The following is a 15,485-nucleotide window of genomic DNA, read 5'->3' as shown; positions in this document are numbered from 1 at the left end:
GGAAGTTTATGTATTTTAGGGGCAGTGGGAGTGCACACGTGGAAAGGAGAAAGGAAAGTTATCCACCTGCAGCTTGTTCATAAGGGTGAACAAGAAGGCATTGAGTTACAGAGCAATTAACACCAGTGTTTCACCGTCAAGGTGTGTTGCAAGCTGTGCAAACAGGAGCTCAAGGAAAAACTTGGTCTCCCACAGACTTCAGAGACACGACACCACTCTTAAACAACACTTTGAAGACCAAAGTTAATTTACATATAACTACTGAAGGACTGCAGCACAGGTATGTAATTAGCTTAAGCTAATGCTTTGGTCCCAGCAACAAAAAAAAGCCCCTGAAAGCCTAAAAACCAGTTTCTGTCCCTTCAGTCGCTGCGTTCAGGTCGGTACGCAGACGCACAGGTGGACAGAGCCGTTTGCCCGAAGTTGTGTGCGCTTCAGTAGCAAAAGCGGACCGAAGGGCTGGGCTGCACCTGCCCGGTGGTCCCGGCCTGCGTCGGGGCAGGGCCGGCCCCCAGACCACAGCGAGGAGAGGAGGCGGGCTGGAGCTACAAAGGCACCGACTCCCCACAAGCCAGTCGGGAGTAATTCGGACAGGTACCAAACTCGATTTACAGGCTTCAGACCGAGACGGGCTGCTTATCCGGGAAACGAGCCGCCCTCACCCCCCTCCGCCGGGGCACCGGCGCCTCCTGCGACCAGACCCTCGTTTTCGGCCGGCACCGGGACGGGCGTTCCCGCCGCCGCTGCCCCCCTTTTCCCACCCAGGACGGAGCGTTCCCAAAGCCTCGGGCGAGGCAGTGCTGCTCCCGGGGGACGCCCCCGCCGCGCCCCCGGAGGCTGCAGGCGCTGCCTGTGGCGGGAGAGACGCCCGCTGCCCCTCGCGGCCTGAGGTAACGGCCCCCCCGCCCCGCCTCAGCCCCGTACCGGGCGTCGCCGCTCCCGCTGTTGGCCGCGCGGGAGTCCATGGAGGCGTCGCGAAGGGCGTCCCCGGCTCCAGAAGCTGTGGGAAGGGAGGCCGGAGCCGAGGGCTGGCGTTGCTGCTGTTCCCCGGCGCGGGCGGCTGCCGCAGCCACCTCGCATGGTGTGAAGCGGCGGCAGCGGCGAGCCTCGGCGCATGTTCGGGCAGGGCCGGGCCCGGGCGGAGGGGCCGCCCCCGCAGGTGAGCGGCTGCGGCAGCGCCCGCCCCTCCGCCGGCCGCGGGGGGCTGCCCCGGCCGCCTCCCTTGGGTTACTACGGTAAGGCCGCATTTGGGCACACAGCGATAGGTGGCCGTTTCAGTCGGTAGCAGTGCAGGACCTGGGGCCTCTGCTGTGCGGGATGAAGGGCTTCAGCCAGCTGTTAAGTGAAGGGAAGGGAGGCCTGCGGTGAGCCCAGGAGGGCCCCAAGAAGAGCTGAGAGGAAACCATGCGTGCTGGAATTAGAGTCATTAATTCTTCTTGGAAAAAAAAAAAAGGAGGAAAACGTAATTCATATTTAGCTGAGTTTTAAATTAGCCCGCACTCCCTACTAGCCTGCTTCCAAGAAAGCGTTTGCCTGGGTGGAGCCCTCTACCCCAAAACACAACGCTCAGTTAATTGCACAAAAGGAGTAACACGCAACAGTGCTTACACTTCAAATCTATCAGTTTATGAACAAATTATTCAAAATAATTTGAAGTACAGAGTCAAAAAAGCTAAACCAATTGAAATATGCAATACTGAAAAATTGTTTTAATGTGGCTGTCCATATATTATAATCGTATCAATCACACAGCTTCAGGGTTACCAGGATAACAGTTAAGAGATCAACAAAAGAAAGGAGTTTGTGGAAGGAAATGAACAGGGAAAGAAGGCAAAGGTATACACAGCAGAGGGAGTGGCAGGACAAACAGAAAGACAGGGTTGACGTAAAGAAACAATGGGCACATTAACGAGAACAGGGGGTGTATAAGGTTAAAAAAAGAAAGAATTTATTAGCTGAACACTGACAATGTGGTTCGTGATGTGTAGAATGAGAGGTAGGCGGCAGGCCTGCCTCACGCTCCAGTGCACGGGGTGCAGCTCTTGACAGAGAAGCTAAGGCAACTGGAGAAAAGAGCACATTTGATGATTTGAGCATGATTCTTTAGTCTGACAACAGGTAAAAATTCATTATTGTCTTCGCTAAATCAAACATTTTAGATCAATGAGGGGTGTTGTAAGGAGTGGTGACAAGCACCTTCACAGAGCTATTTTGGTGCAGATGCAAAAACCACATTTTTCAGCATAAAACACCTGTTACATACATTTAGTTTTTTGCATTGTGAAGCTCGTACGTTCCAGCTCACAGCTTTCATAATGAAGGAGACTTCCTGTGTAGTTCTGCACTTTAGATACAACCCATTTTCAATACCCAGTCACATTTAACCTAAAGAACATTTTTATTAATAACCACCCCAGAATATACTCTAAACTGCTTTTTACAACATTTAGGAATTCTATGTTATAGGGAAAAAGTTGAAAAAGCTAAAACAGAAGGACAAAGTTGCATCATTAGCTTAACTGCAGTTTGAATTAGTTATTCTCCTGAGCATATTATTGTATGTTCATGAACAGAACAGTTGTGCTTTTAATATCTGACAGTAAAATAAATATTTTAAGATAAATTGATCGCATATTAAAGAAAATCAGAGAATTTAAATCTGCAAATCTAACATTCAACTAGTACTTTTACATACAGTTTTTGGGATTCTGGGTCACTGGTTTGAACCTCAACCAAGTTATTTATTCAGTAAAAGTTATTACATGATGTGGGTCCAAAATGGGATTCATACTCCAAACTCCTCAGAACTGTTTAGAACTCAAAGACCCTAGTCTATTTACAGAAGAGCATTTAAGGAGGTATTAATAGAGCTTCAGATATGTATCTAAAAAAAAAATCTACAAGAAGGATTTTACCTAAAAATCCATTGAGCCTTTCAAAATTATTTTTTTCTGTATAAGTGACCACACCTCTACATGTAACATCTCAAGAGAGACTGCAGTCTGTGAAAAACAAGACCTTTTGGCTTTGAATATAAGAAGTTCAATGCTACATAGTCTCAACAGAATAAATACTGAATCTGTCCACACAGGAAAATCAGTCTGAGTAAGTGGATCAGGATGAATCCTTTTATTGACTTGGGCATGGTTGGATACAAACCTGAGAAAGCTGACAGTTTGCAGACAGTGTTACAAGGATCTCTTGCTGGCCAACGCCAGCTGGGACAGACCTCTGAAGTCAGAGGTAAGAATTTCACCCTGTATTATCAGCAAACTAAATCCTCAAGCAAATATCTCGTTCAAAGCAGCACTTCTGTTAAATTCTTAATCTATTTCCAGTTATTTGTATAGTCCTGGAGTGCAACTGGCTGCTTATACTAACAGAGAAAAGAAAACACCTTATAACATCTCTCCTACCTATAGGATACACACAAGTAAAATGGGATAAAATTCCTTTTACTCTGCACAAGATTGTCTTTCTAAATTACAGCAGTTACGTAATACGCTATCAGACCAAATGTCATTTAGAAAACAGGAAACAGATTAGCATTAAGAAGTGGTTTGTCCAAAATCATTTAATAAATCAGCAAGAGATAACTAGAAACAACATCCTGACCACTTGAATACACATCCAAACTGCAGCATTTTTCCCCCCTCTATCAGCTAGCTACCTGATCACCTGCTTTAAAAACTAATGCTTTTTGTTTGCAGTTTAAAATCTAAGGTCCTAGCAGCTCTAGATCTCTCAATTTTAGCACAACAGGAGTTCTTAAGTATTCTGAGCAAGGAATGGCAATGCAGGTGGTATTATTTATGTATTTTTTGTTATTAATGTTTCTTTAAACAGATTGTGGATGAAAATGACTTCAGTTTCAGGATAACACCGACCTAGACTTGATGGCTCATCACCTGACAAATTAAAAGTTCCTTCCCATCTTTTCTGGGATAAGACACACAGGCCAAAATTTTCTGTGAAGCTTCCCACAAAAACCCGCAACAAGGGACTCCCATCTATCAGTCTATAAGCACAAGAGGAAAATATTTTTATACTTCCTTTTTTCCCTCCCTGACTTTTCTCCACATAAAAAATTCCTTAACATTATGCTGTCTTCCCTCCCTGCATGGCTACTAAGTTAGTTCTGCAATGAGTGCAGACAGAAGCTTTCTTCATTTTAGCCTCAGAGCTCCCTGGAAGTTTTCTAGCTGTTTTGGTAGCATGAGAGTTTGACTGGTACTGTGAATAGCCGAGATATCATTAGGGTGGAAAGATGTGAAGACTGTTTGGTTGTTGCACCAAGGCTTAGGTGCTATAATCTTGGACAGTCTCTCTCTCCCCAGCTGGTAGTCATACCCTTAGCCACCGCTTCAGAGATTTGTTTTGCTTCCCCCTCCTCTCCCACCTTAACATTTTAATACCTACACCTTACTGCCAACAAGGAAGACAAGACACAAGTTATTCTGCAGAGAGTTCAAGAGTTCAACAACACTATATAGGTAACTAAAGCTCCACTCTACCTACCAAAAGGGTAAGCTTCAAACTTGCATCAAGAAAGATCTTCAATTTGGGAAAATACCGTCTACTTCCAGTACAAACTGTTGACTATCTGCTTTTAATTTGACATTGTTTTGTGTTTTATAATTGCACAAGGCAAACAAATCCTCTTCCCTCTTATGATTAAAAATGGATGCATCTGAAAGCCAGCCTTCATGTTCACTCTAACAATGGAATTAAATTTAAGAGTATTCACTGACATGATATGGAATTCCACAAAGAGAAGACACATGACTTCAGTTGCTAATGTTTTGTACAGATACATTACTTTTCCAATTTTACCCTGTTATGAAGTAAACCTGTACACTCTATATTACCTAAAAACATTGTCTAAAAATACTATTCTGTCAGTATTACAAAAACATGAGGTTGTACGTTCACGCACACAATCACTTTGAAGATTCAGGCTAAAGCATGACTAAAACATTCCAATACTGAAGTTATAATTTTGCTAAATACTCAAATTCTGAAACAGTCATATTTAAGTGGCTAAATGCAACTGTTGAGAAGTTAGCAGGGAAACAACATAGGCAATGTGGTTCTGACAGCTGGATGCTATTTCTGTGAAGAGGTGACATACAGCAGGTACGTCAGGTGGCAAAGGATGGCAAGGAAGTCCACGTGAACCAAAGAAACTGGTAAGTCCAGTACTGAGATCTAACACAACAGCTTTTAAGTATTAAGCAGAAGGGTTAGTGTTCTGTCACATCAAGTCTCCTGGCTTAAAGTTCACTGTGCTGAAGCAGACAGCTTTCTAGAGAACTCCACTTAAAGTCAACCCCGTATGTCAATTCCTTCATTAAGCACCTTTATTGCCATTGTATTCCTTCTCAATACTTGACAGTGATGTAACAGACTTAACGTTAATCCCCAGTACATTCTTCCAATACAGTTTCTAGTTAAGTTGCTTCAGATGACAGTTACCTTTCCAAAGCAAGTTAAGTGTCCAATTCATCTGCTACATATTAGATAATCTCTTCAATATTTTGAGTGCAATGGTATTCTGTGAATGCAATAGAAACTTTGACATGACAGTTAGAACTTCATAGTATAGGAAGGTAGACAGTGAAAAGAGGATATCAAATTATTCAAGATGATTAGCAACCATCTTCAGTTTCATGATAAAGAGTTAAATGGACTGCACACCTTTTGGAGCACAGAGAGGGTTGAAAGCAGCACAATCGGAGGCAAAGTGTGCCCAAGATGGAAACTTGACAGGGGACTTGAAAGGAAAAAAAATGGACAGCCTGCAGAAGGCTTCAAATAGCCTCAAGAATGTGTGTGAACCTGATAAAATGAAGATATTATGTTGCCTAATCCAACTGATGTCTCATTAAAAGAAAATAGGCAAAGAGATTTGGGTCCACTTAGATGAGTATATTAAAACCTAGCACTACTGTAACAAAAGGATCAAAGACATGTAAATGGTTGCTGGAACTCCTCAATCTCTGACCAAGCAGTCTATGCCTTGACATAAAGGAGACATTATGCTGACAGACATATTTAGAAGAATCATATATGCTGGGTCAAACTAAAGGTCTCTGAAGCCCTGTATGTTGACAGCAGCCACTAGAGGATGCTTACATATCTTCACAGATAAATCTTAAGTATCTAAACATTTGGCAGGCAAAAATCCTTGGACAAGAGTAGCCTGAGTTTTCTTTGAAGCTGCCACAGCTCCTAATGAAGCAAGTGACAGCTGGGATTAGTGTGCACTTCAGCTAACCTCAAGATTCAGGCAACTTTTTTCTCTGAAAATTAACCCGCTCCCATCAGACTACAATCAGAACACATTATATTGTTTGCATTACATTTACATGTTGCTTTACAGCTCACAGCACCCTTTTCAAAAAATAGGCAAGCAGTTCACACTTATGTACTTAAACTTTATTTCTTCATAATTACAGGCTATTGTTAGAATTTTTAAACAAAAGGGAAGTCTATAAATAGAGGCTAATCCCACCTGAACAAGTTGGTTTTTTTAAAAAAAAACAACAGTTAAAACTTCATAAAGTAATGCCATTTAGCTCACAGCAGTGGTTTGTTGGTAGTCTGAATAAAAGTACTATAGTCAGAGTCAGTAACATGAAATGTAACATCAAATGACTCAAAACTTTAAATTCCGTAAAGGAAAGCAGGAATATATATATAATATATACATATAATATTGTGTTGGTCCACTGAGTATACATTTTTAACAAAAGATAAGAAACTATGTAATCCAGTTAAGCATATGATTTGCAAGATTAGTGTACACTCATTACAAAGATGTATAGATAAGTTATAACTATTTAATACTTGCAAAATTTTAAGTTACTTTTTTTGAGCAGGTGTTTAAATGCTCATTTCCCAGTGCAAAAGAAAAACCATCCCAGTCAGGTTACCCATTTTTCCTGAAAAATTGAAAGCTACCCTCAAAATCGTGCAACAGCAGCATTGATAGGTAATGGGAAGAGCTTAAATATACTGAAGCATGGCTGAGTTCTCCCCCTTTCTCCCCTAGTGCTGTGTGTTGAAACACTTCAATTTCCTCAACAGAAATACCACAGGTTAAAAGTGCAAGAAAAAAAACCAATCTCTTGATCTTTCTGCTGCTGCCATCCATTTTTCTTAGACAGGGCAAAAGATTATTCTTTTTGGAATTATTTTAATGAAACTGATTCTCCAGAACAGAGTTCTTTCAAAATGAACAATAAGTTATTTTCATTAAGTTATTTTCATTAACATTCTATCAATTCTACTCTGACTCAGTGACCATAAAGAAATCATTCAGTTTAAGGTGCAACTATCAGTTGGCATTCAATAAATTACATATACAGAAAACAACTGTGATAAAAAAAATCAGACTACCTGTTTTTTATTTCTATTCTCAAATCCTATTTCAAATTGAACTTATTAACTTGCCAGTTCAGCTGCATATTTCACAGGCAAGAGTGGCTCAAATAGCAGTGGGGTCTCATAATTTGACAGTCATCTTGGCCAACAGCAAATGCAGCACATGAGTCTTCAACTTAATTGCTTTATAAAACAAAATAACAGGTCTGTCTTAAAACCTATGACCATGCAAGAAAAGCATTAAAGGTTTCAGAAAGACACACTCTTTCTGACTTAGACTCCATGAAGATTGTTATTTCAAATTCAAACGTAGAATCTTCAATGACGAGAAAAAAATCTATATGCATACATATAAAATAAAGCACTCCACAACTCTGGCATTACTAAAATCTCTTTAGAAGGATAAAAGGTTTCAAATGACTAACTGCTTGATGGGAGACAGTCAGCCATGACAGAATAATTGCTATGTTCACTTTATGCTCAATTACCAACTGCTGACAGACTACAGTCAAACTACAATCTCACTATCTGCATTTTAAACTGATTTGCTTACAGCTGGGAAAAGTACTTTGTTCTCCTGAAAACTTGAGAGGAATTGAATGCTAAACTTAACAGTTATTCAAACAATAACCAAAAGGATTTAATTTAGCAGAAACAAACATTCACACCACTTTAAGAAACTTAAAACCTTTCATAGTTTCTTGTATATACGTTATTTTCTGATTAACATTTAAATAGGTTAGGTATTCAGGAAAAGGGACGAAACAGTTGACATAAGACAAAATCTTATTCTAAACTTCATGCTTCTGATATTTCAGATTTACTGAGTGCAATAGCCAGTTCCAAGTCTTCTTGCTCTTGCTGTTTTAGTCTTGCCAATCTTTCTTTCTCTTCTCTCTCACTTTCCCTCTTAGCCCATTCAATCATGTCTTCCTCAGTAGAATACTGCATTTTTAAAAGACAAAATAAACCAGATTAATAATACAATGATAACTAATACTGCCCAAGTCCTTGGTTTAAGGAACAATTACAGTTTTACAAAATATTGTATATATTCTAGTCTTCAAGTATTACTTGCTGTTTAATTTTAATACACTATTAAGATTAGCTTAGTCTAAGGTTTAACTATTAAGAACTGCATTGAAGCCATCCAATTGATGTATTTTTATGAAGTATGCCATGTTTCAAAATTCAGTATTAAGTTCCAAAAAAGTTACTGAGCAGAAAGTGCTATCATTTAAATCCAAACTATTTTGGATAAAACCCAGTCTATATAAGAAAAATTTTTAATAAATCAGGAGAACATTTTTTAACACACACCCCTATCTGCAGTGTAGGACATCCCATTTTACCCTACTTTCATTAGGGATGATTTTTTTTTTCCAGGTGACAGTGACTGGAAAAATTAGCTATAGAATGACTGGTTTTAACTGTGCAGATGAAAGATATTTCTACCAAGAAGCAGCAAAATAATAAGGTAACTGTACAGTTAGAAGCCTAGTAGTAATATAGAGAAAAGTCAGTGTGATACAAGAAAAAAAAAAAAAAAAGAACAGATTCATTCCATGTGTATTGATGTGAACAGAACGTGAACTAAATTTCTGTGGTACAATGATTATAAATCGGAGACAGTTAAGGGTATTATCTTAAATAAAATACAGAAGATTATGCTAAAGTTTGTTTCTAGTCAGCATGCAGAAAAGCTAAGAGGTAGGTGAAGCCCATGTCTTCATGAATGTCCCAATGTTAAGTCTGAAAGGGTTATCATAATATACTCCAGCTAGTTTCTGCCTTGAGCTGCTGCTTTGGGAAATAAATGTAGAAAAGCTTGAGTTTTCTCCATAGTTCACTTAGTATTTTCAGTAATTGCAGATGGGAAAGAATACTTTTTCCTTCATAAAAAGATAATGAACATTTTTGTTTTCTCCTCCACATTTCACATTCTCTCCTCCAAACTGGCTTCTCAGTCCCTCTAACTAATAACAGTGATCAATAACAGCAGTTCAGAAATTATCATGCTACAAGACACATCAACCAGTGCAAGTCAATTTTGAGAGCCTGTCAATCCTCATTTTGCTTCAATTAAGCACATAGTTTATTAGGCCTGAAAATAAAAAAAGCAGTATGATCAAGATACTGTAAATGCGAATTGCATTTAACAGATATCAAGTTTGAAAGTGAGATGATGCCTTTCAAAACTCCTATTTGCAAAAGCTCAAAAGAAAAAAATATATATAGGCATGCACAAACCTTTAGATTTGCTTCTACTGCTTGGACACCACGACTTCTATGAAATGGATTCTGGTTATAAAGAGACACTTACTACCTTTTACTTCATTGTACATAAGTCTGGAATTTACTAGCCATTCAAAACTCAAATTATATTTCATTAACATAGACCATTATGAGGCTGTTTATCAATATTTCAGTACATTAAGATTATGACCAAACAGTTCAGTGACAGCTAAATTAAAATCACACCTTTTGTTTTCTTTTTAATTGGATAGTTAACAGTGTGCTTGTTATATAATTTAAATCTGCTGCACACTCCGATAAAATGGATAATCCCTAGAACATAGATATTTTAAAAGTCCTATTTTCTAAAAGCTAGGAGGCCTCCATGAAAAAAACCTCATAAAAGCAATGCAATTTAAACATTAACTACAACATTTGGCAGTATTTTGGTTTAGGACAGCCTCAGCTGTAAACTAAATGTAAATACTGTTTTAACTGGAAGCGATATCCCTTTTGTACACGGGATATGTTTTAATATTTTAAATTAGACTGAAGACTTCAGTGTGAACAAGTCAAAGCTGTCATTATACTGAAACAAATGTAAAAAGTGTTTACTCACAGTACTGAAGTTTGCAAAATTGTTGGGGTCAGCCTCTTTACTGATGCTGGTGGGAGCAAATGGATCACAGAATAGATCTGCTTCTTGTTCTTTGGGAATGTCTGGGGTGGGGAAAGGCTGAAATGGATCGCTCGGTTTAAAGGAATCTGAAGAGTCTATTTGATTGATAGGTCTTTTCCCTTAGATTAAAATGAATTTAAAATGAATTTAAGATAGCAGGTAATAACATGCCAAAAATAGTAAAAAGAAAAAAAACCACAACAAATTAAAAAGCTACTTGGGATGCAACCTCTTCTAGTAAACTAGTGGAGTTGCAATGACTTCACAGGAAGGGTTGCCAATTTAAAAAAAGTGAGGGTATGGTCCATAGTTTCTTAAAGGGTAAACAGGTAAAAATGAACACATTATGTTAATGATTCAAGAACATAGTTACGTACTAATTAACTATTTTGGGAAGAGAATTTCTAACAGTTCTGAGCCCCTATTCTATCAGCACAGTATTTTTTTTTCTAAGGCTTATCAACTGTCCATGATCGTTCCAGCAAGGCTCTTTTTTTATTTCTTTAGATCAAGTGAACACAATTTTATTCAGAGACCAGAAACATATTTTTAAGTCTTCAAAACACCATGTCCTCTCACTATGCTAACGCCTGGAATTTCTGTAGTTTTTAAACTAACAGAGTGAAGCTAATAAGAATGATAACAAGTAACCACAGGCCTTAACTATTTTGTTAATCCTTGCCTAAGTAGCTGCAGATATAATAGAATCAGGCACAAGCCCCCACTTATCTTGTTCTTTTTTCAGCTTAACCCCAGTCAGCCTTCAACACCTTTGAGGACATTAACCCAAATACTTCCAAGAATAGTTAAGCTGAATTTCATGCCACCATTCTTCTCCATATGTTATTGCTTACAGAAGAGGTTTCATTGCAGTTTCTTGAATGGAACTAGCGGGTTCTGCAAGTGGTTTGACACTTAATAATGGTTTTATTTTAAAACTTGCTTTTGTTGCCATTTTAAACTGCCGAATCAAACCAAAGCGCTTGTTATTTTGCGTATCACTGTTGCAAGTTAGTCTAAAAATTCTTTTATAGACCAAAAGAGATTCTAATTTAGCAATTATTTAAGAGAATACCCCCTTGGGAATATATGATTTAGACACTTTGCAGATAACCTTGCCATGATAGCTCTCACTCACTGATGATGTTCTATTACTAGCAAACAACACATCTATTTCTTGAATAATGTGGGAAAGGCAGCTTCAAATGAGATCTAGGGAATTTTATTTCTACATGGGAAGGATTAATAAGAATATGAAGTATACAATCTCCAAACCTGCCCAAAAAATCATGCAATGAGGGTGCTTATCAGTATCTAGAAAGACAACGGATTTCAGAGGCAAGCAAAACAGCCCTTCTGCACACTTTCCAGTAGTGTGATGAATGAAGAGAAAGATTTTGGGGCATTTCTTTGAAAAAGCATTCCCTCGTTCTGAAACAGACCAAGGGAGTAATTAAAAACAAATACATTTAAGTATCTCCTCCATTTTTTATTTCCATTAGGAAAATAATTTATTGGGAATGGTTACAAAGGTAACCACAGTATCATTTTTAATATGCGCAAATCAAAACAGGCTACTTTTTTCTAGTCATCTATCTATAAGGACACTGTTGTTCCGCCACTAAACGCTTGCATTCTGAAAGCAGATCTGTACACCACGTGACAGCCACTCCCATACAATGAAGTCAGAAATCCTTTCTCTGTTTTAAATAAGGACCACCATAAGAGGAAACACTATCAAACATTCAAATTACCATCACTTGTCATGTCAGCTGTTTTAATGTTATTTCCAATGAAACTGATTACTTGCAAGGCATGAGCATGAAACAGATTTCACATCAACATTAGAAATTAAACAGATGAGTTTAAACTTTAGTATTAATAATCCTACATTTACTGTGTTCCCCTTCTTTTGAGGAAAAAGATGAATAAATGTTTAAGTTTCATGCTACACAGTTTTCCAAAACACCTTAAGATTCATCCATATAGCCTAATAGTGAAAAAATGATGCAGTAATTTTTAAAGAAAATGAAACAAAGGACAGAAACTTAAAAAGGAATACCAGTAATGTATTTTCCAATCTATACAAAAAAAATTGAGAGTAAGGAGTCTGTTGTAACATGGACTATTTGCAACCTGGACTTGTTGCAACCACAAGAAGGTGGTGTTATCTTTGATAATCATGGCCTCTTCTGGAAAGCAGGGTGGTTTGTGTCATGGGGTAGACCAGAGGACTCAGCTATCACTGAACAGAGAACAGCATAGAAAACTTGCGTTTATTACTATGACATTGGCTAGGTTTACTACTAGAGACCTCTGGCAAGGTCACTGGAAAAAGTTAATCTGAAAACCTGAGACAGTCATTTAACCCTATTTAATTCATTTTGCATTAAAACCAGGGGTTTTGCAATGGATAAAACACACTGAACCCTCACTTTAAGCATAATTTAATGCAAGATTCACAATGTATCACATTAGTACTAATCATTTAATTTGCAGCCATACTATGTTCTTGCAGACACTTGCAATAACTCTGGCAAGTATCCAGTTTTTTCATCCAAGTATGCAATTTTTTCCTGTTTTCTAAATCCTTTCTCTCTTCAAAAAAACAAACTATGATCCAAACACCATGCAAAAATTTAACACTGAAGAAACCACCAACAGATCAGGAACAGACTTGTTTCACATCCCGCTCATTCATTCTAACTTCAGACACTTCACCATGCCAATATTGAAGAAGCTAATTGTTAACAACATCTCAGTATCAGCTCTTACCAGGTGGTGGTGGACAGGGCCTTGTAGGAGTTCCTGTTTTAGGGGGCAATGCAGGAGGAACATCCTCATTTTTAGCTGGTGGTTCCTCAAATAAGTTTTTAGTTGTGATCACATTGTTGACAGAACCTGATGTGGAAGAGCTAAAGGGATCCTCATTGTTGGCCTTCAACAAAGAAAACAGCAACATACACATTTTCAGTGCAATTCTACTAGTACTTTCCCTTCTTTTCAATAGTGCAATATTTATTTAGAACTGAAAGTTTGGACTAAGACAAAAAGAAAATACTTTTGTTTGCTTTTAAACATATCCATGTACTCCAGGAGATTGAAAATAAAGGAAAAAAAAAAATCAGGAATGGTTAGCAATTCAAAGGTGAGTGCAGCAATACAAAATTGAGTGCAGTTATACATGCAAAAGTAATACTTTTGCTGCTAAACTCAGCAAATTTAAAAAAATTGTCGTATCACTTCAAATATACAGAAAATACTTATAAAGCCACAAAGATAACATGGTGTTCTTCACAATGGAATTGCAGGACAATGTATAATAAAGACCTCTTTTTCAAGAAAGTCAGCCATTATAAATTTTTTGTAGTTAGCAAAACTAACGAAACTGTTGGTAGAGAGAGTAAGCTATGTCTTGTCACTGCAGAGTTTCGTGCATTTTCTAAGAGTGGCAATAGCTTCATATTACCTTTGACAGCGTGCTAAAGTCAGCAAAGCCACTTCCAAAGGATTCATTTCCAAACAGAGAGGCAAAGGGGTCTGTAGCTAAATACACACAAATCAAACAAACAGAATGAGACAAAAAGTTAAATATGAAAGCGACTGAAAAAAAAATCCCACAACAAGAAAGCAACTGTTACATATTTTGCAGCATAGACTAATTCAAGTGAAATATTTCATGAGGTGGGCACTTTAAGTTATTAAGTAGCTTTTACAAAAACTCTGTCAACTACTGATTAAGAATAATAATTCTCCTGAACAGGGAGTAATTCAAAAGAAATATTGGTATTCTGGTTTCCTACATTAAAAAAAGTTAAATTCCACTGAAAGTATCAAATAACCATAGTACCGGATGTTCTGCCAAGATTCATGTATGCATACACACAGAGGTATTTTTTGTGTGCATACACCCATAAATATACATATACAGACACATATACATATATATATCTATAAGAACATGAACGAGAGCTCACTTCAGACTGTAGGCCCACTTGTGGAATAAAATATCTAAACCTCATATCATCTCAATCCAATTCAACAGTACCCTTTCATTCTTATGTGCCTCAAAATATGTAAAAGCTGCTATTCTACTGTAAAGCAAGAAATGCACTGTCTTTACCAATACTCACTTCTGCGTCTCCAGAAAACAGCTTTTTTTTTCCTACAATTAAACTGAACAGGTTTACAACATGAAATCACACATGGATTCATGTTTTGGATTACCACTTGTCAGTGCAACTTGGGAAAATAGCAGATTAGAGTCTTCCCTAAAACATCTTTAGCCCTCAAATGAGGGAGGGTCATCGCAAAACAAAAGGAGCAAACTTTAACAGTAAAAATTCTTGATTAAGTAGTTATTGTATCCCACATCTCCTCTGGTAGTACAAAGCAATCTTGTATGTTACTTAGAAAGTAACATGAAATCTTTAACAGCAACCCTAAGGTGTAGCAGTACAAACCATTCAAATAGTCCAAACACTTAGATCAGGATATCTCACCAGTTTTAGGCAAGGCAGGAAACATTTTTGCAGAATCAGTCTTCAGTGATATGCACTACAGATAATGAGACAGTTTTATTTTATAAAAATACCCCCCTGCAAACTTGCACTTTATGTCATACTTTATAGGAAAATTCAGAAAACCGAGGAAATCCCTAAAATGCTCCATCAGTTAAAAGATTGGAAACAAAAATAAGCAAAAGCAATTAAAAATAAAACCCAAGAAGTCTAATGTGTATAGTCTACTGTTACCTAGATCATTTGATGTAGTAACAGTTGTTCCACCAGGAGCAAAAGGGTCATTCTTCTTCGATATCTCTGTCTAAAATAAAAAATTCCTTTGGAGGGAAATTTGTTTTTCAGCTTAAAAGATTCCTCATTCTAAGAATATAATCACGATTTATTTCAGTTTAGAAGTTTTAAGATAAAGTATTTTGGATGTAGCTTTTATCAGCATCTGTAGACAAGTCTGTTAACAGAAACTCCTCAGAACAGTAATTAATACTTTCAAAGGATGAAAAAAGTTACAATATGTGCAACATACTTGGTAACCACTAAACACAAAGTTTAAGAATATCTAATACTCATTTTGGTCTCAGATTTCTACAGCCAGAGCCATCTTCATGAAGATATAACTACAAGATATCAACACCACAAAGGTGTGGTAAAGCATTTAGGATGAA

The 15,485-nt window shown here is 37.8% G+C and overlaps 2 protein-coding genes across 5 annotated transcripts in view; both read right to left on the bottom strand.

Annotated features, from left to right (window-relative positions):
- TTC39A (tetratricopeptide repeat domain 39A) overlaps positions 1-1,082 on the bottom strand; it is a 49,789-nt gene extending 48,707 nt beyond the window's left edge. The window contains exon 1 of the mRNA XM_072868407.1: positions 925-1,082. Coding sequence (XP_072724508.1) covers positions 925-965 — 41 coding nt within the window. The 5' untranslated portion in view covers positions 966-1,082. The remainder of the gene's footprint in view (positions 1-924) is intronic.
- A 5,354-nt stretch (positions 1,083-6,436) lies between these two features.
- The window catches only part of EPS15 (epidermal growth factor receptor pathway substrate 15), a 52,305-nt gene continuing 43,256 nt past the window's right edge, over positions 6,437-15,485 (bottom strand). Inside the window, exons 21-26 of one of the 4 annotated variants that reach the window (XM_072867652.1) lie at positions 15,055-15,124; positions 13,770-13,846; positions 13,076-13,238; positions 10,241-10,419; positions 9,637-9,687; positions 6,437-8,331 (exon numbers count right to left, since the gene is read on the bottom strand). In XM_072867652.1, coding sequence (XP_072723753.1) covers positions 8,185-8,331; positions 9,637-9,687; positions 10,241-10,419; positions 13,076-13,238; positions 13,770-13,846; positions 15,055-15,124 — 687 coding nt within the window. In that variant the 3' untranslated portion in view covers positions 6,437-8,184. The remainder of the gene's footprint in view (positions 8,332-9,636; positions 9,688-10,240; positions 10,420-13,075; positions 13,239-13,769; positions 13,847-15,054; positions 15,125-15,485) is intronic. The other 3 variants (XM_072867654.1, XM_072867653.1, XM_072867655.1) reach the window with 3 other exon arrangements.

This window comes from Ciconia boyciana, chromosome 7 (assembly GCF_034638445.1).
Source record: "Ciconia boyciana chromosome 7, ASM3463844v1, whole genome shotgun sequence".
NCBI lineage: Eukaryota > Metazoa > Chordata > Aves > Ciconiiformes > Ciconiidae > Ciconia > Ciconia boyciana.
The sequence above is the reverse complement of the archived record's forward strand: the minus strand, read 5'-3'. Positions and strand labels throughout refer to the sequence as shown.